The 27,993-nt window shown below is 39.9% G+C and overlaps 1 protein-coding gene across 1 annotated transcript; it reads left to right on the top strand.

Moving 5' to 3' along the window:
- Positions 1-62: 62 nt before the first annotated feature.
- On the top strand, positions 63-27,442 carry LOC117306832. The gene is made up of 18 exons (XM_033791372.1): positions 63-457; positions 2,808-3,496; positions 4,102-4,288; positions 4,762-4,954; positions 5,939-6,153; positions 7,233-7,387; positions 9,482-9,793; positions 10,833-10,965; positions 12,361-12,600; positions 12,863-13,082; positions 13,587-13,810; positions 15,236-15,526; positions 16,256-16,398; positions 17,079-17,265; positions 18,421-18,577; positions 19,829-19,978; positions 22,002-22,108; positions 23,885-27,442. Exons 2-18 carry the CDS (start codon positions 2,894-2,896, stop codon positions 25,084-25,086), a joined length of 4,719 nt encoding a protein of 1,572 aa, XP_033647263.1. The 5' UTR covers positions 63-457; positions 2,808-2,893; the 3' UTR covers positions 25,087-27,442.
- The last annotated feature ends 551 nt before the right edge of the window (positions 27,443-27,993 follow it).

Below are 27,993 nucleotides of genomic sequence, written 5' to 3' on the forward strand. Positions count from 1 at the left end.
CGGCCGTCCGAAAGGCGAGTATAGTTTACCCCCTCTAGCGGCCTTGTCGACTCAGGCGAATTGCGGGGCAACGAATAAAACAACGACTACATTATATTTTTCCCTTCCAATAAACTCTGGTCGAAACTCCCCGAGTCTGAAATTGTTGATTGATTGTCGTTTGGATCAAGTGGATCACAAATCGTCGAGAATCAACTCAACAAGACCAATTCAAAAGCATGCTCGTTCTTGTTGTCAATGCTAGTGTCGATGTAGTGCTTATGTGAATCATCGAGGTTTTGTTCTTTGTAAACTCACCAACTGAGTGCTGTGCTTAACAGACAGGAAACACACAGACAGCCATGCATCATCACTCAGCATGTTTACTGTTTGTAGTTTTGTAAACAAACCAGCGTGACCAAGAATGCGACATTTCCATCATGCTCAAATAAGTAGGCTACCGACTACATCATTACATGTGAGTACGGTGTAAATCTGCTAAAATGTAACTCTTTGTTAATTAAATGTGGTGCTATTCATGATTCTTACAAAATACTTCATCATCATCATGGTCTTTCATGCTTTTGATAATTTTCACTTTCTTCCACTTTCACTTTCAGTTCACTTTCACAGTTTCAGGCTCTGCTTTCATTCAGATCCATCATGATCATGGGGTTATGCCAGTCGATTTGCCTTTTTCCCCACAAGCTTTTTTGTACAGCACAGCTATGCTGAAAACATTAGTTAGAAATGGTGCAGTGCGAGGCCGAGGAGTATGTTCTGTGACACAAAAGACTTTTGGAAAGTAAAGTTTTGTACTTTGCTCATTTTGAGTTGCAGACGAAAAACTTTACTTTAATTTTCAGATCGGCACTAAGAATAAAACAGTTGTTTTAGTTTTTCCCGATAAGTTCTCATCGTTTCCAGTGTTGTATATTCTAGAAATACTACAATCTGGTACCATGCTACTGACTCTGGCTTTTTCATTCACAATATCAACCTCTACCCTCGCAGGTACCCATTTATACCCCTGGATGAAGAGAAGCAATTATAGTAAAATATCTTGCTCAAGGACACAAGTGTCACGACCGGGGTTCAAACCCACACTCTGGTGACTTAGCACCAGAACTTGAATTTGATGCTCTTAACCACTCGGCCATGACACTCTACAACGTCATATTTGGCAGATTAACAGAAAGGCATGCATACTAGTATTTAAAGCCATTATATTTATACACTTTCGGAACAGAAACAAAAATAAAAGTTCACAGATTTACAACTAACTTACAGGGTTTACAGAAGGTAATGGTAAAAGACTTCTCTTGAAATATCATTCCATAAAATGCTTTACTTTTTGAGAAAACATTAAAACAATTATCAATTCTCGACATTGAGAATTACGGATTTATAAGTAAACACATGTCATGACACGGCGAAACGTGGGGAAACAGGGGTGGGTTTTCCCGTTGTTTTCTCCCGACTCCGATGACTGATTGAGCCTAAATTTTCACAGGTTTGTTATTTTACATATAAGTTGTGATACACGAAGTGTGGGCCTTGGACAGTGGCTTTAAGTATTTGTTCAATTTTGCAAAGCTCTGTAAACAGTGTGATGTTATAGAGGCGTATGACCAACATTTTGATCTGCAATACTAGTGAAATCGTTCACTGACCACCAATCATATCGCAGTATGCTAACAGACACCCCTTGGCAGCGGACAGTTTTTGGCGCGAAACCAGAACTAGAAAAACAACTGTTACGTATAAGTGAGATTAAATATTCAGGGTTGCTTAATTGCACAATCAAAGGAAATGTAGTAACAATGATTGCCTTCCCATCAGTCATTGGTTGAACATAAATAACCTTGAGTCCATTCTAGTCGCGTGTACAGCATTCACTAATTGAGCAATGCGACGGCAGGTGGCAGGAAGTGAATCAGAACTCTTTAAGTGAATGACAAAGTGAAGCAGGACCTGGAAAAAGATGAAATTGGAAGATGAATAGTAATTCAGCTAAAACTGTTGTTGAAGATGAATTCCGAAATCGTTGTCTTGAAAACTTGTTTTAAAACATTAGTTTAGCATTGAGAAACCAGCACAGTTGCTAAAACATAGATTCAAACTGCCTCTAGCTACTGGGCTAGCTTGTGTTCTAGCGGTAAGACGTCTGATCTATGCAATGCAAAGGTCATCATGGGTTAGAAATCCCAACCAAGCGATTTGGGAAAGTACTGAGTTCACAGTGTAATAGATGTTAAATCTGCATTGGGGATAAAGAATTTAAATAAATTTTAGTTTTACCATATACACCGATGTGTGTTAGCACTGTATACTCAGTATTTTCCCAAACTCTGTGAACAAAATCACAAGTATATTACTCGGGTATACAGTGCTTAAAGGATTCAGGTATTTTTTATAACACAAAACACAATGTCCACAGATTTACATTATACTTACATTTTTGAAAATAATGATAGTAGAAAGCGTACCCTAAAATATTAGTTGCTGAGGTGCTGTAGTTTTTGAGAGATGAGTAAAACAATGTCATGAAAATACGTTTTTACATGCGAAAATAATTTTCATCTCATGATCACTGAGACGGAAATTACTTTCATGACAGTGTTTACTTATTTCTCAAAAACTACAGCACCTCAGCAACTAATTTTTTCAGGGAATCTTTCTACCATCATTATCTTCATACGGTGTGAGTTAACTGTAAACCTGTTGACATTGTGTTATTTGTCCTTCAAAAAGTACAAATAGGCCCTTTAAAACAAAAAATCTGTATAATGATGATGATAGTTCATGCGACTTTTTGTTATTTTTAGGTGCTGCTCAGCTTGTGTAGAGATGTACCTCTGCTAAAAACACTAAAATGAAGGACCTATGAGTTGAAGCTACTCAACCTACCACAATGGGTAAGCCAGAGAGATCCTTCAAGCGTAGCTTCAGTGGAGTCCGACACCAGATCTCTTTTCGTCAGCCCATCCGACCATTTATCTCCTCAACATTTGTTGATTTCTTTGAGGAGCGAGACCACCTTGTCAAACGGGTCTTTCCTCAACTCAACAGTCTCTGCCATGAGCGTGGTACTCACTTCAGTCCGATTGACCTCCGCTGGGGGATCAACGAAGAGCAATCGCAGTCTGGGAATGTTGTCTCCTTGTGCTTGGACTACATCAACTCCTGTAGTCCCTTCTTCATCTGTCTTCTCGGAGAGCGTTATGGTTCCCATCGACCCATTGATGCAGACTTGCTCTCGACCGACGCAAACCTCGATGACATCAACGAGGAGAACACCAACTGGCTTGATAAGAACTACCACGTCGCTGCTGCCAACGGGCACAACTGGATTCTGCAAGAAGCTTATCAGTGCTGTAGTATAACTGAGCTGGAGATCATACAGGCTGCATACCTTAATGACAGCCAGTATTCCCGGTTTTACTTCAGGGATGTTCGACATATTGAGGATAAATTCACTGATCTGACGGATGTGGAGAGAGAGGAGAAACTGAAGGTAAATTTTCTGTCTCTCCTTAGCTTACAGACCCTGAATTATACACCTATGCTCTGACAGCTCCAGATGTTCCGACACTCTACAAATCAGGCATGCAACTCTTCCGCGGAATTCCACGTTTTTGTTTTTTTTTAACGTGAAAAAAAGAAGAAAAAAAAGAAGGAAAAAAAAAGTTTTTTCTTTTCTTTTCTTCTTTTTCCTCCGGATTTTTACAACTACAATCATGTAAAATAAGCCTAGTACATGCTAAAAATGCTCCTAAGAGCATAATAAACCTCAACATTTTCTAGGGTACCATTGTGGGTATCATGTCCCGTGGCATTTCGGCCGCCTTAAGTGCCTTTGAAACTTTTCCTTTTTTTTTTTCAACAGGCAGTTGCATGCCTGACAAATGCAAGTTCTTACTTTTAACCCTAATCCTCACCCAAACCCTTGCCCTAACGCTAGCTTCTAGGTCACCTGGGTTTATAAGAAACATGGTTAAGCAAGAGTGGGTTAGAGAATGGGAACATTTAGGGACACCCCCTGCCACATATCAGGCAAGGTACACAACTTTCCTGAAGAAATTTTACTCGAAATAACGGCTGTACCATCTTTATTTTCAGGTGTACCGATGCGAGAACGAAGAGGTTGAAATGCGGGTCCGGGACCTTAAGAGAAGAATCGTCAACAAGGGTCTACCGGTGAGGTTCTTCAGGACGGTAGAAGAGTTGGCTGAGAAGGTGCTGGAAGATTGGAAGTTCATTATAAACCAGATGTACCCGCCACTGCAAGACTTCACTACTGATGTTGGTATGTACCAATTGCAAACCAAAATGTGGTCGGGCTGAGGTAGTGATATCTTTCCTCGCTTTCAACCTTTAGACCCCAGTTCAAATCACGCCTGGGGCACTATATGGATTGAATTTTTAAGTCCCTACCTGTTTACAATGGTTTTCCCTGGATTTTTTACTCCCTGGGTTTTTCCTTCCACATCTAAAACTGCAACTATATCCTTCCTCGTCTTCTCTCCATTGGGTTCTTGGCTTCACAACCAGAATAGAAATAAAACGAAATGAAAGTCAGTAGAGACCATTACATGGTTAAATGGGAATGAGGGCAGGCCTCATGCTTTATTCTTGAAAGGGCAAGGTCCCAAAGGTGTTTCCTCCTTGGTAAAGGGCACCCTGTGCGGAAATTTGAGGGGCACCTAGGCAATGCCTAGGGCGTTTAAATACCTTCACATCACAATGTCTCATTGAAACTGGTTATTTACATCTTCTTAGATGGTGAGCTATTCCGTGAATGGGCGGCTCATGAAGCCTACGCAGAAACCAGACGTCGTGTCTTCATCCAAACTCCCAACATATACGACCTGTATGAGAAGCTAGATGACCAGGGAGTTAAAGCACTCAATGACGATACACAGGAAGGCAGGAACACATTACAACCAGTGGTCTCTACAGCTCCAAGGGGAAAGTAAGATCTGGGATCAATCTCATGACTCTGCTTACCGCTGAACTATGCGCTTATGATCACCATTCTCTGTTTACGTGCAAGCGCAGAATTCCTGTGCCAGCTTCGTAAAAAGCGAAGAACGCTACTAACGTGGAGTACTCATGCGCAAAAATAAAAAATACCTGCTATTGTGTGATATACGCTTGACATTAGCACGGGATTCCCTGCGCCTATATAAGCGCTGATTCTTTGCTTACGGTTAGCAGAGCCATAAAATTTGGACCTGCATGTTTTACTTGTGCTTCTATATATATTTTAAAAATTGTTTTATTAATGGATTTAATTTGTGTGAAAACTCATTTGTCTAATTCTTGTTATGTTTGTTGTATATATTCTTATTTCCAACTTTTATCCGATGTCTGTTTCACAATTTGAATTTTTAACTGGTACTTTTTGTAATTTAAGGCCTCTTTACAAGTGCACGGTGTGCAAGAAAACTTGAACCAATAAAATTCTCAAGAGTATAGTACCTGTAACCTCAGTTTAACCGTGCTAGCGTTTTACCAACTGAGAGCTTATCTACCTGCAGCAGCTAGCGTTTTACCAACTGAGCTTACCTAGCCCTAGTGTTTGTAGTGTCTACTGTCTTTGTCAATACCTGTGCTCGGGGTGCCAGTCAGAAGCCATTCAAACTTCCAAACAGCCAGGGATCACACCCAAGTTGACGATACAACCTGGGCACAATTTCACAGAGATGCAAAGCAGAAAATATTGTAAAAAATTTTTTGCTAAGCAGAAATGAGCAGGGGATACCAGTCACAAATGTTACATGTGGCATGGCAGTTTGGCTGGTAACCCCATTTTTGTAAGCATAATTTAAAGCTCCATTGGGCCCTGGGCACTGGGAAGCAGCAGGATGGGGTCCATTTAAAAAATCAAGTAGTGAACCAAAGAAAATTTTACCATTCTTGTTTTGTACTAAAACTACACTTTCTTTTCCCGCAGACAACCTGAGCAACACCAGAGCATTTCAATTTTGACTCTCGTCGGTGAACGAGGCTGTGGAAAGACGGCTATTGTTGCTAACTGGGTCAAACATTTCAGAACAGAGTACCCTGGGCTTAAGGTCATCTCGCATTTTGTTGGGAGTAGCGCCCTCAGTGCTGACATTACAAGTTTTCTACGGAGGGTAACGTACGAGCTGCGAGGAGAATTTGTGGGTAAGAAAATAAATAAAATTCTTACAATATCTTCAACAGAGACTTGAAGTCCAATTGTTTGGCTAGATTTGTTTTTTGTCTTCACCTGTTCCAAACATAACTTTTTTGTCTAGTTGTTTTTTGTGTGCATCTTGTTTGGTTTTCCGGAGATGTGCGCATTTTAAGTCCATATCAATGTAGAAATAATAATAATAATAATAAAATAATAATAATGAGACTTGTAATGCGCACATATCCACCCTGCTGGGTGTTCAAGGCGCAGTTAAACAAAAACAAAAAACCAAAAAACAGACACTACAAAATTAGTCCTTGAAAACCTGTGACATAAGATAAGTTTTGAGAAGAGATTTGAATGTTGTGGTACAAAGACAAGATCTAAGATTAAGTGGTAGAGAGTTCCAGATGCGTGGCGCAGCTGACGAAAAAAAAAAAAAAGAAGCATGTCATGGTCAAGCAGTCTAGAGTATCAAACTCAAGTACGATGGCTGAGTCATTGAAATGTGTGGGTTCAAATCCCGGTCGTAACACTTGTGTTCTTGGGCAAGACACTTAACTATAATTGCTTCTTAACACCATTTGAGGGTAGAGATTGTTTATGTGAATAATTAGTACTTGTGGGCCGACTTGGCTACTGGCGCTGCATACTCCAAAGGAAATGTCAGGAAAGTTTAAGGCCCAATGAACAAAGGCAGTAATAATGTGAGGTGCTTTGATTAAATGTTTAAAGCAGCCAATAAATGTCTTTTATTATTGTTATAAGCCATTTTGAGATGTGGTATACTCAGCTCAATGACACCATTGGATTTAGGTAAATTTGTCTGTTTACAAACCAAACCGTGCCCTATAGTGTCCACCATATCTCAAAAATGCTAACTGGTATAGTGTTAAAGCACAAAATGTAAATAATTTTAAAAAAGTAAAAAAGTAAGGAATCCATGTCGCAACTCTAGCGGTTCAACATCTCCAACATGACAGCATTCACAGTGCCCTCTACAATTGTTCAAAGTTCATCTCTACAACCTTCACAAACTCAATAACAATCTCCTTTTCCCCAAACTGTGGATCTTTATCTCCCCAAGGTACTCAGAATGAATCGTCTAACGATGCTGAAGACATGTCTAATTTCCATCATATCTGTGAGGCGTTCGTTGCCTCGGTGGGTATGGGACCGTGCGTACTGGTACTTGACGGTATTGATGAACTGAGTGGAACCCTTGGGCAGACTATGCATCAGGTAAGTGGAGACGAATAGGAATAATAAGAATAATGATAAAACAGCATTTATATAGTGCATTCTCATCATCATCTTCTTATACTGTGCAGAAACCTCCTCTGGAGTATACTAGCAGAAACCTCCTCTGGAGTATACTGGCAGAAACCTCCTCTGGAGTATACTGGCAGAAACCTCCTCTGGAGTATACTGGCAGAAACCTCCTCTGGAGTATACTAGCAGAAACCTCCTCTATAGTATACTGGCAGAAACCTCCTCTGGAGTATACTGGCAGAAACCTCCTCTGGAGTATACTGGCAGAAACCTCCTCTGGAGTATACTGGCAGAAACCTCCTCTGGAGTATACTGGCAGAAACCTCCTCTGGAGTATACTGGCAGAAACCTCCTCTGGAGTATACTAGCAGAAACGTCTTTGGGGTATACTGGCAGAAACCTCCTCTGGAGTATACTGGCAGAAACCTCCTCTGGAGTATACTGGCAGAAACCTCCTCTGGAGTATACTGGCAGAAACCTCCTCTGGAGTATACTGGCAGAAACCTCCTCTGGAGTATACTGGCAGAAACCTCCTCTGGAGTATGCTCGCAGAAACCTCCTCTGGAGTATACTGGCAGAAACCTCCTCTGGAGTATACTAGCAGAAACGTCTTTGGGGTATACTGGCAGAAACCTCCTCTGGAGTATACTAGCAGAAACCTCCTCTGGAGTATGTTTGCAGAAACCTCTTCTGGAGTATACTAGCAGAAACCTCCTCTGGAGTATACTGGCAGAAACCTCCTCTGGAGTATACTGGCAGAAACCTCCTCTGGAGTATACTGGCAGAAACCTCCTCTGGAGTATACTCGCAGAAACCTCCTCTGGAGTATACTCGCAGAAACCTCCTCTGGAGTATACTCGCAGAAACCTCCTCTGGAGTATACTCGCAGAAACCTCCTCTGGAGTATACTAGCAGAAACGTCTTTGGGGTATACTGGCAGAAACCTCCTCTGGAGTATACTAGCAGAAACCTCCTCTGGAGTATGTTTGCAGAAACCTCTTCTGGAGTATACTAGCAGAAACCTCCTCTGGAGTATACTGGCAGAAACCTCCTCTGGAGTATACTGGCAGATACCTCCTCTGGAGTATACTGGCAGAAACCTCTTCTGGAGTATACTGGCAGAAACCTCCTCTGGAGTATACTCGCAGAAACCTCCTCTGGAGTATACTCGCAGAAACCTCTTCTGGAGTTTAGCAGAACCCTCTTCTGGAGTATACTGGCAGAAACCTCCTCTGAAGTATACTCACAGATCCCTGGGTGCACTATAATGTAAAAGGCTATATGATTTACAAAGATAAAAAGTCGATTGTATACAAAGATTGAAAATATAAAACACTCAAAACTGAAGAAAAAATAGCTCTAAGACTAAAAACCAAATTAATATTACATAGAGAAAGATTTGTTTTACAAAATGAAATATGATGTTAAAGTATCGGAGGTTGGCAACAGAAACAAAGAAAAGAGTCATAGACTGTACAGTCCACCTTTTTTTATGGCAGCGCAGGTTGGACAATATTGTCATCCCCAGATGATGAAAAGAATCAAATAATAATAATGAAACAAGGAGTTGAGATGTGGTTTTATAGACAAATGTTGACTGTTTCATCTTGTGACAAATAAGTAAGTTTTGAGGAAGGTGGGAACTTAAACAAAAATGCAACTGTCAATTTTAGGACACATTTGTAGGGAAGAAGGTCTAGAGATCTTAGAGGACCCATCAAAGGAACAGGAAGCAGGGGAAGACAACTCGTGGTCCCAGAAAAAGTTTCACACGTTAAAGCAATGTTTAGGGGATCTACGGTGGACCAAAGTGGTCCCAAAAATGTTTGAATACCTACAAGACTTGCAAGGTCTATTCTACAAGTTTACTCAATTCCTTTTCATGGAAATGCCGGATTCTGTTTTGGTTCCGTACAGTTGTTGGACAACTTTTTTTTAGCCCTTTAAAAAAAGCTCACCTTCAGATTTGAAGGTGAGTTCAAAATAAATGTTCATATAATTTAATTAATAATATAGTTTTCATATAATTTCTATAATGAGATTGACTTTTTCTCCTTCCTTCAGGTGAAAGAGATGTCATGGCTGCCTGAGAAGCTGCCCGCACAGTGCAAGATTGTCCTGACGACCGTCCGCTCTGACCTGACCTACAAATCCCTATCTCAGCGTCAGGATACTCAAGTTCTCCTGGTACCCCTCTTTACAGACAGAGGTCAGAAGTCATCCATGGTAACCGAGAATCTAGCCATACATTGTAAATGCTTGGATGAGGTGCAGCTGCAGAAGGTCGTGACCTCGAAGCTGAGTGACCGGCCGCTGTTTTTATCTATCCTGGCCAATGAGCTCAGGGTAAGGGGGACATATGGAAATCTGGACAAGGTAAGGTTCTTGCAATCTGATTGATTTGTACAATTAAATAAAAGCTGTTCTTAATGTAGTTTCAAATCAAAGGATTTGGGTATTTTTTGTAACACAAAACGCAATGTCCACAGATTTACATTAAACCCACACCGTTTGAAGATAATGATAGTAGAAAGTGTACCTTAAAATACTAGTAATGAAAGTACATTTTTACATGCTAAAATAATTTTTATGACATTGTTTTACTCATTTCTCAAAAACTAGAGCACCTCAGCAAGTAATAAGCTTTCTACTACCATTATCTTCAAACTGTGTAAGTTTAATGTAAATCTGTGGACATTGTGTTTTTCGTCCTACAAAAAGAACATCGACCCTTTAAGGAAGATTACTGGTAGATTTTATTTTTTTTAACTTAATTTTTTTCAATGTTAAAGCTTAGTATAATAATTATAATAATAAGAATATACAACATTTACATAGCTCTTCATACATGGTTTAACGTTGAATTCAGTTCTATTCAATTAAACAAACTTTAATCATCCTCAATAGGCAATTACACCAGTTGGCAAGCTCCATATAAAAACATTAACTGTTACGTCTAGAAAGTTGGTAGTTGGTCTCAAGGTCAGTCTTGAGACTTGGATTCGAGATCTGGATTTGTCAGTGAAGACTTTACTGGTGTCAGATTGTGTCTTAGAGTCATTGGGTCATTTAGCTGGTTTCTGTCTCAGATCTACAGAATCTACAGTACCATCTGCGTTTCAATATTTCATGTATTTTTGTTTCTGGATCTAAAAGATCTCTCAATTTTCTACTCGACTGTGTTGAAATAATATTATACAAGCTTGCAGGCCTGATACTTCACGGAGGCAACGGAGGTGATTACCTGCGTTGCCCCTTGTCATTGCCTTGGTGCCCTTGAAATGCTCCAATAGAAATTTACAATTTCCTCATAGGGTGCCCTTTGCCAAAGAGAAAATGCCTTGGTGCCCTTGCCCTTTCAAAAACGAAGCATACAGCCCTGAGCTTGGTTTGTTTTTCCTTCTTCTTTACACAGGTGATTGATCAATACATTGAGGCTGTGACATTTAGAGATCTATGGAAGTGTGTAATTCAACGATGGATTAGAGATTATGGCTGGACGACTGATGGACGATCAACATCTGTGTCGTCAGATAGTAGTCGAGAAGGTAAGACTAGACCCTTAACACATTCCAAGTCCTAGGCATGACACTTATGTCCTTAAGCAAGACACTAAACCGTTATTGCTTCATACTTTGGATGGGATGTAGAGCATCGAAGGTGTAGTGCACTTAAAAGATCCAGTGCACTTATTGAAAAGAGAAGGGGTTTGCCCAAGTGTTCCTTGTTTGATTGGCTGCGTATTGCGCCACAGCACCTTGTAAACCATTACATGGTGATACATCATGTAAGTTAGGGTATTGCTCTAATACTTCAATAACGTGCTTCCACATACCTTGCTGGAAAAATACTGAATGTTGGAGCGCTTTGAGCATCACTGTGGGTCCGCCTGACGCTTATTTTTTTGTATTTTATTCTGTTTAATACGAATGTTTGTAGTGCAATGTTGTTACAAAATTTGTGCTACTTTTTTAACTGTTGTGTATTTTTAAAACCATATTGCTATTTTTGCTAATATTTTTATCCTGTATTTTAATGTTTTTCTTGGCTGTACAGCTCTTTGAAACAGTGTTAAAGTGCTTTATAAATGCATTTAAGTTAAGTTAAATTAAGTTACTGAATTGTGGATTTGAGCACTACATAAGACTTGATAATAATTATAGTCGTCATTGTCAATATCTTTATTTGGGGGTGCCAGTCAGAAGTTATACAATCATTAACTGTTGTGAAGCCAAGCATCACACCCAGTTTACAATACACAGGCATGCAACTCTTCCGCGTTTCTGCGGGATTCCACAGTTTTTTTAAATGATAAGTGCTATAAAAAAAAAAGGAAACAAATTATGATTTTTTTTTGGGGGGGGGTTAAAGCCTTATACTTGCCTGGCAACAACAATGTACAACTACAATCATGTAAAATAAGCGTAGTACACGCTAACAATGCACCTAAGAGCATAATAAACCTCAACATTTTCTAGGGTACCATTGGGGTCTCGTGTCCCGTGGCGTTTCGGCTGCCTCGCTCTGCACTTGCGTTGTGCCTTTGAAGATTTTCCTTTTTTACGAGCAGTAGCATGGCTGAATACAGAGGCATAATATTCTTCATACTTAAGTCTGATTTTTGATTTTGTTTGCCGTTGGAAAAATCATAAAATTGTCATTTTATAGCCTGAAAAGTCTACTATAGCTAACACCATGTAGGTCAGGTTTTGTACAAAGCACCAAATATAATTTCTGAATACAACCTGGGAAGCGGCAACAGCTGTAGACAAAATAACAGCTGTGTACAAATTTGCAACCACATACGGTTGGATTCATTATAAAAATACCAAAACTTACAAAATACATAACAGTCACTTTAAAATCATTAATCTATACATGTATTTACAAGATGAAGGTTCAAAAAGTGAACGTTAAATGTTGATGTCTTTGTCTGACTCTAGACATGTCCGGTTGGGTCGCTGAGGTCCTTCGTCTTATCAGTTGCTCCAGACACGGTCTGAGTGAGCAGGAGTTATTACAACTGCTAAGGATGATGGGATACACAGGTCAAGCTGAGGTCACGGCTTTTGACTTTGCCCTGTTCCGGTCGGCTACATTTGATGCTCTAGTGGAGAGACCAGGGGGACTGATGAGCTTTTTTCATCAACATCTAAGGGAGGCGGTGGAGCACTCATTGTTGGGTAAGTTATAACGCCCCCCCCCCCCTCAAATCCAGTTTAAATCGAACCTGAATGTCTTGCCTGGAGACCTTTTTTCCCAGAACTCGGGAGAGTACTGAGTATACGGTGCTTCACATACAATAGTGTAAAGTTTTAAGTTTTAGTTGAGAAACAAAGTTGCGCCTGACTTTGCATGAACTGCTTTGATCATCACGAAACAGCCCCTTTGAGCGTTTTCATTTATTTTTAGAGAAACATTTGTCATTTCTACAATTTGATCTAGGTATGATTGCCGGTACAGCTGGTATGCCGGATTCACCGAGTGCTTCTGCCGTTGAGTTCCTCCCAAGAGGCCTGAATCAACAGAAGAGAGTTTGCCACGAAGCGCTCTCCAGCTACTTCTGGAAGCAGTCTCACAGCCTGAGGAGAACCGGAGAGTTACCGTGGCAACTAGAGAAATGTGGCGATATTCAAGGTCTTTTCAACATCCTGACGGAACCAGAGTAAGTGTACTATTCGGAATTGGCAAAATGACCAACAGCGAGCAGGCGTTAACAGTGCTGTAGGTCTCAAGACCAGTCTCGGTCTGGAAACCCAAGGTGGATTTCACAAAGAGTTAAGACTCGTCTTATCTCGAGTTAGGCTGAGGGATCAATCTCATTCGATGGTCTCAGTCACCCCAATTTGTGTTCTTGGTCTTGATCTTGGTCTTGGTATCGACTACCTGTGCCAAATGGGATCTCCGAGTCCAAGATAGTTAAGAATGTGAATTTCGCGTTTTGAGGAGGAACAATGACCAGTTTAAAAATGAATTAACCACAAGTTTAAAAACAAGAATTTGAATGATACCCATTGGCTCATCCTGTCTGACATGCCTACAAAGATGTGTGTTTCCATTGTTTCATCATCGATTTAGCTCAAAGACGGCGGCATGATAGCATCAATGCTGAAGGTCTCTTCTAGAAAGCTCTCTCAAAACTCTGTATCCATGTCTGTTTCTTTTCCAGAGTGTTCCTGATGATGTGCCAAGACAGCATCCAGAGCGTGGCCCTAAAACTAGACCTCTTGCGCTACTGGCAGCGTCTCAGTAAGAATGGCTACGAGATTGCGGATGCTTATGAGAAGATGGTCATGAAAGCAATGGAGGAGTATACTTGGACGGCGAGTGTTGTTGAGCCTATGGAGGAGGAAAGAGGGGAGGTTAAAGATGCTGATAGAAGACAAAAGAAAAGTGAGTTTAATGGTCTTAGGGAAAAAGACGCTGATAGAAGTCAAAAGAGAAGTGAGTTAATTGATCTTAGGGAAAAAGACGCTGATAGAAGTAAAAAGAAAAGTGAGTTTAATGATCTTAGGGAAAAAGACGCCGATAGAAGTCAAAAGAGAAGTGAGTTAATTGATCTTAGGGAAAAAGACGCTGATAGAAGTCAAAAGAAAAGTGAGTTTAATGATTTTAGGGAAAAGATCAAGGGTTTTCCCCCTGAATTAAAACAAAAAATTTAGGCATTTTGGACCAAATTTTTGAAAGTTGGCCGAAGCACGCTGAATTGATTCAACAAGGTCTTTGGAATGTTTTCTACTTGGTGTTTATCTTGGTTTTAAATACATTACTGTACAATCTAGAGCGTTCTATATAGTTTTATCTTATCTTTTTTTTTTTTTTTTTAACAAAGCAAATTTTCATTGTGTGTGTCTCTGTTTGCACATATCAGCACGTAAATTGTGTGTATGAGATCGATATGCAAGTTTGTGCATAGTTTTTGGCTAGTGCACATTTCTGGGAACAATGTAGTATATGTAAAGGTGTGCGATAACACCATGTAATGACAATCTCTAAATGAGTTTAGGTGGTTCTGAAAAGAACAGTTGGTTTCAACTTGACGTTTTGATCAGTATGCTTTGACTGTCTTCTGGAGAACAATGTATTAATCCAGGTCTAATTTCATTTCTCTGCTGACTTTGGAATTATGGCCCATAGATACACAAGCTTTACACGGTGCAGTTAATACAGAATTCTACAGTAAGTTATGCCCCTGTCTGGCACCACCTTAGAAATAGAACCGGGCCCCGTTGCATAGAGCTGCCTGTAAGCACAAAAAGTTGCTTAGCACAACAAAATTGTGCTTACCAGAATATGGCTACCAGCCAAAATACCATTCCATATATATATGTACTGTCTGTGACTGGTTTCCTGTGAAATTTTGCTGAACAGAAAATTGTTAAAGCCATTTGACACTTTCGGTAAACAGTATTGTCCAAAGGCCCACACTTCGTGTATCACAACTGATATAAAAAAATAACAAACCTGTGAAAATTTAGGCTCAATCGGTCATCGGAGTCGGGAGAAAATAACGGGGAAAACCCACCCTTGTTTCCGCACGTTTCGCCGTATCATGACATGTGTTTGAAATAAATCCTTAATTCTCAACCACGAGAATTGATCATTTTTTTAATGTTTTCTCGAAAAGTAAAGCATTTCATGGAATAATATTTCAAGGGAAGTCTTTCACCATTACCTTCTGTAAACCCTGTAAGTTATTTGTAAATCTGTGAACTTTTATTTTTTTTCTGTGCTGAAAGTGTATAATGGCTTTAAGCAAAATCTCTTACTCCAATGATATTTGTGAACTTCGTTGTGATATTTAATTTTGTTTGCTAGAAGAAAAGCCGAACCCACTGTCTTCAAAGAAGAAGAATCCTCATCAAAAGCTGTCAGTGATTGAAGAATATGATGCGGCATCTTCCGATGCCACTTCCACCCATCAACTGAGCACAGACGAGCAGCGAGTAAACCTAACTATTGAGGCTAGCCATAGGAAGTTATCAAGTACCTCGACTCAAGAGGTTATATCAGCCTCAGAGGAAGTGAAAGCCTCGTCATCCTCTGATGAGGATGCTGAGGAGGTTTGGGAGGATGCGAGAGAGGAGCCGGAGTCAAACAGCGATGAAGGTAAGTTTTGTGTCATTGAGCGAGATACTTGACTATAAATTGCTTCTCTTCACCCGGGAGTATCAATAGAAACCTGTGATTGCAGAGATGGTATTGTGTGGATAATAATTCGTCAGCGCTGTTAGAGACAGCGCTGGGCAAACCTGGGCTCCATTTCACAAAGCATTAAGATTCATCTGAAGATGCATTGTTGGTATTACCATAGTGATTTGTATTGTGACATCACACTTTGCTTAGCGGCCGCTTTGCTTAAAGACAGGGGACACTATTGGTAATTGTCAAAGACCAGTCTCCTCACTTGCTGTATCTCAACTAATGCATAAAATAACAAACCTGTGAAAATTTGACCTTGATTGGTCGTCGTAGTTGCAAGATAACTACAAAAGAAAAAAACACCCTTGTCACAAAAAGTTATGTGCTTTCAGATGCTTGATTTCGAGACCTCAAGTTTCTCGAAATCAAATTCTTGGGAAAACTACTTCTTTCTCGAAAAATACGTCACTTCAGAGGGAGCTGTTGCTCACAATGTTTTATACTATCAACCTCTCCCCATTACTGGTTATCAAGTGAGGTTTTATGCTGATAATTATTTTGAGTAGTTACCAATAGTGTCCACAGCCTTTAATCCCTAACAAATGTAACACCATTTTTATAAACTTGGTATTGAAAGGTTATTAATGTGCTATGAAAGGCAATGAATGTTTTTTGTTTTTGATTTATGTTTTGCAGATGAAATATTCTACGAGTACAAACCAGGGGACAGATGCAAGATGGCCGTCCTTGCAATGCAAGCTGGGAAATTCTTAGCTGAGAGATCTCGTTTCCAGCACTCTGAGAGGCTGCTGAGTTTGGCCCACCAAGATGTCAGTCAGGTCAGGAACAAAATGTTACCACTTGAAAACAAGAAGTTTTACTAACAATTTGGTGCAGTGTTTTTGAACAGTGGTGTAGAAATTCTGTGGGTCTGAACGGGGGACTAAACACAACCAGGATGTATCATGGCCGAGCGACCTAGGGTTCACTGGACCCAAGTTCTATGTTGCCTAAAGCATAGTGTGGGTTAGAACATTCCCCTTGAGCAAGGCACTTAACCATACTTGCTTCATAACAAATTAAGAAGGTATGGCATTCTGCTACCAGCCAGGCTCCTAGTGGATGATACCCTTTGCCTACATGATTTCAGACTGCGAAGGGGTAACCTCGTTTCAGCCCCAGGAGTAGGTGGCAACGTATCCCTGGTGGTAGTTGATCTGGGTCAATAGCTCAAATCAGTTCAGTATAGCACTCGCCTTGAACTGGCTGTCCAGCCTTGTTAATGTCAGGCTATTTCTCATTAAATAAAAATCAAAAACACAAACAAACCCACACCTTATCAAATCGGTCTCGCCTATGCTTCATTAAAACAAGTCGTCAAGAGTTCACACAGAGAGGCAAAAAGTCCAGTATACAGGTAACTAGAACCAGAAAGTGACTTCAACTTTGTTTGAACCTTGTTTGCATTTCATGAGACACAGTTTTGAAGATTTTAAAACAATTTTTTCTTCCGATGCAGAAATTTCCGCTCAGTACGCCAGAGCAGCTCTTCAAGATGAAAGTAGAGGAAAACCTTGCTGATCTCCATCGATTCCAACTCCATCGCTACGAAGCTAAGAAGTTCTACCACAAGGCTCTGAATACGCTGAGTAACATCGCTGCCTGTGAGTCCGATGACATCTACAAGCAGTTAGTGGAGAATAAAGGTGAGCATTGAGGCCCCATTTCATGTGGCTGCTTACCACGGAATGCACTTATTATAATAATTTGGGGGGCTAATCGTCCTTACTCGCAGCTAAGAGCTGAATTGCGAAGGACGCGGCTACAACGTGTTCGAGAAGCAGGCATGCAAGGGCGCATTCAGCTGCCAGCCACATCAACCCATTATGACCACGGAGCACAGCCAAGATCGAAAGTGTTTGATTTTTTCCTGAGGGAGGAAAACCGGATAGTCTGGAAAACCCTCGTGGCACAGCAGAGAACCAACGCACAACTCAACTCACATATGGCCCCGACCGGGAATCGAACCGGGGTCACCTTGGTGAGAGGCGAGCGCTTTACGCACAAGCCAACCGTGCGCCCTGTATAAAGCAAGAGTTTCTGCTAGGCGTATAAGAGCTTGCAGAATTCTGTCGTTAGCAGCGCTGTGAAATTGGGAGCAGGTAAATTAACTGCGAAAGTAGATGGCTGGGGTTTATACCAGGTACACCGTGCATGATTTCATAACATTACATAGTTGTAAAAAATCCCTGATGAGAATATATTCACTCAATGCATACAGTTGGGCTACTAACATGGCTGATCACATTTTGGATTACGTTTCTGGTCACGGCATTTGTTTCCTTGAGCAAGACAATGGTTCATAATTGCGTAGTCCTTCGGATGGAATGTTAAGCCATGTCGAAGGGTTTGCTGGTATATTTGATTGCAGATTGTGCCATATCACCTTGTAAAGCCTTACAAGGGGCTACATGTATGTAAAATTTGTCTCACAATTCCATAAATAGATCTACAAATCTATTTATAAATGAGAGTATGAAACATCTTCAGGTTTTAAAGAGCTGGTAGAATCAATTACGATTAATAGTCATAGCTTTATGAAATATGATATCTTATGATTAAAGCTATTGACCCCTTGCACGCGCGTCACACGCGGCGGCTGATGCCACGCTCACCATGTTGGTGGTCAATAGGCTTACGTGTAAACGCCCCGTCACCTAGAAATGCGCACTTCACTGAATAACACACGTTGACATTGACCACCAAAATGGCGCATCCAAGATTATTCTGATGATGACGTCAGGTGAAATGGGTCAATTGAAGTGATTGAAAACGTTTTTGTTGATTTTACAATGCACCAGGTCGTTTATTGAATCATCTTGGTTTCATGGCCGTCAAGCAACACACTAAAGTAGTAGATGAAGCTGAGAAGACCCTGAGGAATGCCAGTGACTGCATGAGGAAAGCTAATAGTATCGCTGGCTTAGCCACGGCACAGTTTATTCTAGGACTAGTCCAGTGAGTACCACTCTCAAATATCATTTATAAAATGTATTTTTGCTGTCGTTAATTATGAAAGGGATACCTTTGGTTTGGGAACCTTTTGATTGCTTTGATACTATAGACTGATAGAAGGTACATACATACAATAAATGCGAAAGTTGTTTAACAGCCTGACGTTTCGACCCTAGCAGGATCTTTCTCAAAATTCATCTACATGTAGTCTTTGAGAAAGACTATGTTGGCAACAGCTTATTCTATTTTCTCATACACAAGAAAACTAACCTGTGAATATTAATTTTGGTTTTTACCCATCCACCGATGTTTGTTAGCACTGTATACTCAGTACTTTCCCGAGTCCTGTGAAAAGTATCACAGGCATGTTACTCGGGTTGGATTCAAACCTACGACCCTTGCAATTCTAGAGCAGTGTCTTACCAACTAGGCTACCGAGGTTGCCCCGTAGCTAGCATGGCTAGAGGCAGTTAGAATCCTTTGTGTTGTGGCAGCGGGTACCGCAGCGATATAAATTTGCATCGGGGATAAAGAATATTAATTTAGTTTTTTACCCATACTCTGATGTGTGTTAGCACTGTATACTCAGTACTTTCCCCGAGTCCTGTGAAAACAAATTGTGAATGTTTCATTTTAAAAGTTGTTATCTTTCAGTTTTGTTGAAAAGTCAGAGCAGTTTGTCCATGCAAAAAGAATAGTCTGCAATTTGAATACGCAATCTAAGCTCTTAGATTCTAATTTCAGGGGAGAAACACTGACATCTTTTTCCATAACCACATTACTTCGAAGTGAAATGATTCTCAAAATGCTTTATACTATCAAACATTACACCCTCCCTTTAAAAATAACAAAACCAGATTATTTTGTTAAATAGCACTCTATGAGAACCTCTCTAGTCGCATCTTGACATAAACGCAAGGAGCGTTGTGAAAACCTGGGCCCAATTTCATAGAGCTGCTTAAGCAAAACATTCTGCTTAAGCAAAATAATCCATGCTTAGTAAAATCAGAATACCGGCCAAGACTCCATTCAATTGTTATGCTAAGTAAACAATAGCTCAATACCAGTCACAAGCAATGTATATGGCATGAAATTTTGACAACTAACATGTGTAAATTAAGCAAGCAAATTTTTTGCTGAAGCAGCTCTATGAAATTGGCCTTTGTTTGTTGAGTGACTTCGCTTGATAGTATTAGCAACACAGCGTTGAATAATCACAAGGTGGATGTTATTTCTCTACTTTCTAATTTTCAGAGTTAAGAAGACTGACTACGTCATAGCAGAAGAGTGTCTTCGTGAAGCGTTACAGACGAGGGAGAGATGGCATGGAAAGTCTCATCCACATGTTGCTGAGGTCCTGAATGAACTGGGTGGATTGCTCTGTAATCCACGCAACGTACACAGGTCAGAATTATTGCATAATTTCTGATCATTTAGAAATGAGGATATTTCAACTAATTTCCTCACTCCGCGGTAGTGAACTTTATAAAGAGAAGTCCCCTCGATCTACTAAAGCTAAAGTACTTAGTCCCAGCAGATTTCCTACCTTCCGTCCAGATAATAGTTAATAAGCAGGATAGTTCTTTTCAGAACTGAGAAGTCTCCTGAATTCAGACAATCTACTCCACGTTAGTAGAATATAAAGCAAGACAACGTCTCAAAAGAACATAATCTACCCAACAAGTAGATACACACATTGTGTTACCGCAAACAAAATATATATTGAATTATCCTGGTATTATGATATTTAGTATAGGAAATTAATGACGGCTCGCTGGCCTGTAACCAATGGCAATATCTTAGGGCCACCGAATACACTTAAAGGAATGTTACAGAATTGGTAAGAAAACAAAATCGTGAAGATCACAGATTTACATCAAACTTACACGGTCTAATGATGATGATAGTAGAAAACATCCCTTGAAATATTTCTGCCTGAAATGCCATATTTGATGAGAAATAAATAATTTAACGTTGCGTTTGGAGTTCATCGCTCAGTGAGGTTTTATTCATTTTTTTGTTTGCATCAATGTCATGCAAAATGTGTAATCGGTTTTTCACTATTCTCTCGTAACCCAGATGGCCGATCGATCTCAAACCAAACGTCTGCAGGTTTGTCAGTTTATGTATATGGTGGATTACATAGAGTGCTTACACTGCCAGCAACTGTTTTATACGCAAAACCAATTCTGTAATGTTCCTTTAAATGATAGCCTGGTGTGACAGTTGTCCATACCTTCCTCTTGTATAGATCCCTTGCGTATGACATCTATCTATCCTATTTCAAACTTACTGTTAATTCATGGTTTGCTTTTCTTGTAGTATTTATTCACCCTTGCTGACCTGAGAAGTGATCAGGGCCCAATTTCATAGAGCTACTTAGCAAACAAATATAGCATGAAATTTCTTCCTCTAAAAAAACACGTGTTTATTTGGGGATTGTGTTTAAGTTTGTTCTTCTGTATATTTGGTTAAATACAGCCTGTTCATTGAGCCACTGCCTCGTGCCGTGTAATTTGCCCACTCTATTCTGTTGTTCTCTAACGGCTCCTGGGCCCAATTTCATAGAGCTGCTAAGCACAAAAATTTGCTAAGCATGAAATTTCTTCCTTGATAAAGACAGGATTACCAACCAAATTTCCATTTGTTGCATATTGCTTGTAACTGGTAACTCAGCTGTTGTTTGCTTATCCTGAAAATCACGTGGAAATTTGGTTGGTAATCGGTTTCTGTCCTAAGCAAATTTTTATGCTAAGCAGTTCTATGAAATTGGGCCCTGGTGCTCAACAACCAAGCCTGTCGAGGGCCAATGCATAAAAGCTCTGCTTCTCAATGGGCTCCCCTGCAGTATCTTTGTAAATTTAGCTTGAGTTTCTATTTGTGGATTGTAGTAATATTTGCTAATGTCATAGACTAATATCATAGACTGATCTTGATACTGGTTATGGACAAATAAATACTTGATGACCAGACTGGTGTGGGATCCAAACTGGAGCCCTGTATTCTTATTAAACGTAACTTTTCTTACTATTCTATATTATTGCTTTTACTTGTAAATCTTTGATGTGCAATTTGTTAATACGTGTATGTGTTTTTCGTGTTTGCTGGCAAACAAAATGATATAAAATTATATGAAGCTTGACATCACACGGCTAAACGGGGCGCCCTCACTGGTGTAAATGAAGACCTTTCATTGGCTGAGAGTTGTGTGTGCGGCGCATACACACGCACATATTTACAGTGCAAGGAGCCTATTCCTCCTCCAAGTTTTTTGAAAAGGCGAGTTTAGTTTTTTTTCTGGGGTTTTCCACTGGCTCTACCAGCTACTAAGCAATTGAAGTTAATTGTGACTCTTGTTAATTTCACAATATTTGTGGCCCGTAGATGTTTAACAACACAATAAAATCTCATATTTTTCTTTCTTCAGATGTGATCGAATTGTTTCAGAGACATATTTCCGGCGGGCTTTGCAAATCCGTGAGCAGTCCTATGGTCGTGACCACTTGCTTGTTGGGACAACTTTGTTTCACCTTGGTAAAAACAAATAAATTTCCCTTTTTTTTTCTCTCCATAACTTAAAGACAGTGGACACTATTGGTAAATGTCAAATACTAGTCTTTACAGTTGGTGTATCTCAACATATGCATAAAATAACAAACCTGTGAAAATTTTAGCTCAATCGGTCATCGAAGTTGCGTGCTTTCTGGTGCTTGATTTCGAGACCTCAAATTTAGGAAACCAAATTCGTGGAAAATTACTTCTTTCTCGAAAACTATGTCACTTCAGAGGCAGCTGTTTCTCACAATGTTTTATACTAGCAACCTCTCCCCATACCTTGTAATCAAAAAAGGTTTTATCATGATAATTATTTTGAGTAATTACCAATAGTTTCCACTGCCTTTAACAAAATACTGTGATAGAACAAAACAGATGAAAGTGTACTGACCCCTCCGTCTTTTTATAAAAAGTTTTGATACCTTTTGCAGATCAAGTTTTTGGCCGTGACATAAATCTCTACTTACTGTGAATGAAGATCCATGCAATATAAAAAAATCACTGAGCAATGTTTTCAGGAGAGTCATGTAAATCCGTTGTACATGCTAAAACAATTTTTGTCTCAACCTGAAGTTGTTTTACTCATTTCTCAAAAACCATATAGCACTGTACCAAGTAAATATTTTAAGGGAAGCTTTCTACCATCATTATCTTGGAACTGTGTAAGGTTTCAGAAATCTGTGGATGTTGCGTTTTGTGTTGTATGAAAAGTACCCAAACCCTTTAAAGGGACATGTTGCCTTGAAAAGCGTTTGAAAAGCGTTTGTTATAAAATGTAATGACCCACACAAAAATGCCTCGAAATTGCATGGTTTTCCTTATTTGTTGTGAACAAACACGGCACGCCATTTTGTGGAGTCAAATTTTTGACTCCACAAAATGGCAGACCATGTTAGTTAAAAATAAAAGGCAAACCACGCAATTGCGAGGCTTGTGTGGATCAATATATTCTACTTTTAAAACATCTTTCTAACCATATGCATTTCATAACAAAAACTTTTCATTGACCAACTCGCCCATCCATTTAGACACAATTTTAGTCAATGCATCCAGCGTACATGTTATTCAAACTGTGAACTGTATGGCTAAAATCACTTGGCCCAATTTCATAGAGCTGCTTAGCAGATCGACACCAGCTCTTTTGTTCAGCAATACTAAGCAGGATACCAGTCACAGATGGTACATGTGACATGGTGCAATGGCTGGTAACTTTATTCTGCTAAGCATATTGTGTTGTGCCTTGTGCCTAGCCAATTTTTGTGATATAGAAAGGTTTGCGGTAACACCATCTAATGACTATCTCTAATGAGTTGGGGTGGTTCTGAAAAGAACCGTTGGTTTCAACTCAACGTTTCTGATCTTCTTCTGGAGAAAAAAAAGATTTTTTTTAATTATAAGCTGTGTAAGATTCTAATGAATATTATGCCTTGCCAAAAAAGGGATTTTATCATTTCCAGAGCACACATTATGTTTTAATCGTTGAATAGCTTGTGAGCAACTGCAGTTTGTCAAAAAAAAGAGAGATGAGTGCTAGGCACAGCCAGACGTCTAATTGTGTTTTTCAAGTTTCCACTGCACAACTAAAAAAACAAAATCAAAGGAATCAGCTGAAAGATTTCTGTTATTTTCCCTCTGCTAAGCATGGTTGGTTTAGCGTAGCAGTAATGAATCCAAACTCGGGCAAAGCTAATGAAATAACCTTGGAGGTTTATAGATTGCAAGTGTTTTACCCGTTTTGTTCTGATTATCCCAAAGGTAAATTGCTGAAGTCGAGTGGCAGTCACCAATGCAAGACTGAAGCCGTTGTACACCTTAGCCGTTCCCACGATATCCGCACCACAAACCTCGGAGCTAACCATGTCCTCACCAAGGCTGTCCGACAAGCCTTAAAGGAAGTCCAGACCCAGCTGATGACTGGTGACTACGATTACGCCCCCGTCAAGCAACCCGATCGACGGACCAAAGAGAACCCCTACAGCAGCCTCAGCTGGCATGAGGGTGCTCTTATGGACTTTGAGAAGCAAGCCCGCGCCAAGAGTGCGGTGCCTCGTCTGGAAAGGGCATCTAGAGGTAAACAGAGACTCAAAACAGCTGGTAGGTCTCCCGTTGAGGATGGCCTCAGCACTAATGCGAAAGCAAATGGTTGGAAACAAAGTGCAAATAGTAACCCAGATAATCAAAGAGATCGGAATCAGAACCCTGCAGAAGCCCAGTGGACTCCTTCTTTAGATAGAACCCAGGAAGCAAGTAAAGCTTGGAGTACTCCACGGCGAGGAGGTAGAACCCAACAGCGACCTAAAAGTATGCATGGTGGTAGACCATCAGAGAGGAGCACAGACACCAGGCAGACAGCCAGCGCACACACTGCTGGACGGCACCGACATCCACAAAGTGGTTACTCAAGACCACAGCAGACCCAGGCAACCAAGCACGACAGCCTTCAGTCTCTGTGCCTGATACCAAGATCCAATAAAGACGTCCAGGACACTGTCTCAAACGGAACAGAACAGACTCTTAAAAGTACTTTGACGCGGTTCAACTCCTGGAGTGCCGGCAACCGCTCTCAAAGCGCTAAGGGTGGACGAGTCTCCTCATCCAGGGGATCTGATATCCAGAGATCACGTCCCCAAAGCAGTGTGAGTCAGGTGTCTCACGTGTCGCATCGTTCACGCTGTGATATCCCTCAAGCCTTCCAGATGCACCCGAGCAACGACCGGACAATACGTGGGCCACACAGTCAGATTCAGGCGGTGCTCGGTGACCCTCCATGCCCACGTCCTGTACAACCAAAGGTGCTACATACAGCGGCATGGTTCCATGAGTCGGGACGCTACCCAAAGACACCGAGTGACGTCTACCCACCTAGGAGGCACCAGAAACGCCCGATGAGCGTTCCTTCATTTGCTACCGATAACAGGTTCAGTATTCTGGACTCTATGCAAGATGATGACAGTTAGAGTTCAATGTCAAATCTTGAATTAAGTTCAAACAGATTAATCAAAGGCCAGTTGTTTTTACATAAAAAAACACACTAGTCTTTGCATTGTTTTTGTTTGAGCAAAATTGCACTTGGCAGAGTGGATGACGGAATTATGTCACACTTATTAAACTAATTGTGAAGTTGTTTGTATTGATCCATTTAATTGCAAGCAGCGCACTTACACACGCATTTTCTGTCTGCCACTTTGGGATTTAGTCGTACACAAAGGAATTGACTCCCAAAATGTCGGAAATAGTTGAGGGGCATTGTGCGAAGGTGTTTTTCCGTGTCTGCTAGAAGTAAAATGGAGTCAAATGGAGTCAAGAAGAATTTTTATGAAACAGTTTAAGGGATATTTGACCACATTGGGACAATTATGTAAAATAAATTAAATTTTATGCAACAGAAATGCCCCACAGGATTTGTATATAAAAGAAATATTTTTACAAATACTTTTTGTTTCTTAGCCATGTTTTCTAATGCAAAAGAGTCTGATAAAATAGTGTTAAGTTTTTGTTGCGTATGCCAAAGAGGATACATTTGTGACCCCCTCCCCTGCCATAATCAAGCAGTTTTCTGAAATAATAAAAACACATAAAAGGTGAAGATTATACTATATGTAATGTGATGTCTTTAACATTCTAAATGTGGCAAAATACATGACCTGTTGACCCTTTGCACTGACATCACATGCAGCTCCTTTTCATGGTCTGCCTTATTGGAAGTCAAAACAAGTCAAGACATGGTGCATGTCTAACTGGGCTTAAATGCATACGTACGAGTATGTGGCCTTTAACTTATAATGAAACAATAAACCCTACTTAAAGTGTTTCTTTGGTTATCGGATACCCTAAAGCTTGGTTCATACTTCCTGCAAATGCGAATGCGATACGAATGTGGACGTCACAAATTCGCAACAAATAATTTGCAGCAGTTGAGTTGTGTTCAACTCTCCTGCGAATCCTGCGAATATCGCAGCAGAAACAGAGTTGTGACGTCAAATTCGCATCGCATTCGCAATTGCAGGAAGTATGAACCAGGATTAGAGGGGGTTTCTGTAAAGAAGGGAATAGTTGCAGGACCCTACTTAACCTGGTTCATAAGGTTCTGTGCGTGCATTGCGTAAAATACACGGGCAATCTCAATCCCAAGATCATGCAACCAAGATTCATCACGTGATGAACTGGGTCAACTAGCCTGACTCATTGGGTGTTATTTCAAAGCTTTGATGAGGAAATAAACAAAAGTTTGGCAAAATGTGCCTTGTTACAAGCATGGAGGATCACAATTTTTGCATTCCGTTTTTTATATTGTGTGTATAGAATAAAACAGTTGGAATTTGATCCAACAATTAATGGATTTTGAACCAACAAATAGTTGGAAGTTGAAAAACATGTAGTATGAACTTCAACCATGTATATTCTCAGAGACTAATTTCGTTCAGTTATTTGTTTTTATTTGTTTGATTTTCATTTTGAATGGTAACATCAAACACCAGTGCCTTACGACTTTAGTTCAAAAATAACAATCATTACAAGTTTGTATAAGAAAAGTATTTCTATTTCACTGAAATGTAATGCACAAAGGAGCTTTTTATATCAATTAGTTTTTGAAACTTTGTATTTATACTTGTACACAGATATAAATATTGTGTTTTCCATTTGACCACAATATTATAGAATTTGATTGGCCTTACTCATGTAACTATAGTTTGTGTGATTCAATTGATCAATCCATTGCAGATACATGTAACCCTAGAGCTATCAGCGTTTGCGGCTAATAATGGGATGTAGATATGCACAGCCTTTAGTTTTTGCATCACAGGCCACTTCGATCAAAAATGATATGAAGGGGTTTGCTGCGGTGTGTCTGGCAGCGGCTGTTGAATGCCTCACAGTTTCTTGTAAAACCCCAAATGGTGAGCACTACGGTCTCATATAAAAAAAAAAATCAAAATCTTTGATCAAGTACCTTAAGAACACCGTTAATAGATATGTGCCCTTTATAAGATGCTGGTACTATTTATGATGTTGACGGTAAGCCTGGTTCATACTTCCTACGAATGCGCATGCAAAATTTGATGTCACAAACTGGCAACAAATAGTTTGCCTCAGTTAGCTTGTGCTGAACTCCTATGAAACATTTGTGTGATGTAAAAATCACATCAAGTATGTACCCAGCTTAACTGTACAAAACCCCAGCATGACATGGAGTGTAAAAATGAATTGCAGATGACATGTACATGTACCAAAGCACGTGTCCAAGTAATGGCCAAAAAAACTTACACAGTGTTATGAAAACGTAAATGGACTGGTCATCAAATAGGCGTATGACCCAGGGGGACGGGCAACTGCCCTAAAAAATGTTGGCAAACAGTGAGGACAATTAAAGCACAGCAAGGAAAATATCAAGTGAACCGAGAAAGCAAAAAATGTTTGTTTAACCCATAGTAGAAATTGGTACTTGTGTTCTTTTACGTCCCCATCCGCCCCATTTTGAGTAGAGACACATTTGCCACTGATGTAGACAAATGTTCTATACTTATTTATCAACAGTTTGTTCAAGGTGTGCGCTAAATCACCAAAAGTTGTATGGTTTTTTAAGTTGTAATATTATATTTTGTGAATTTTATTAATTGTCTTTCAAATATATTTTTGACGGAATAAACTGTCTCTGATGACATTAAAATTTGTTATTGAAAGTATTTTATTTCTGAAATACAACAAAGATTAAAGGAATTCTTAATGATGCCATATTTTATAACAAGAAACACATTTCTTATTGTTTTAAACATAAAAAGATTTTTCAAGCACAATTAGGTTTTCCCCAAAAATAATATTTCCCATGATACAATGTTTCAAATTGCATAAAAAGGCATCAGTAG

Source organism: Asterias rubens, chromosome 2 (assembly GCF_902459465.1).
Source record: "Asterias rubens chromosome 2, eAstRub1.3, whole genome shotgun sequence".
NCBI classification, from domain to species: domain Eukaryota; kingdom Metazoa; phylum Echinodermata; class Asteroidea; order Forcipulatida; family Asteriidae; genus Asterias; species Asterias rubens.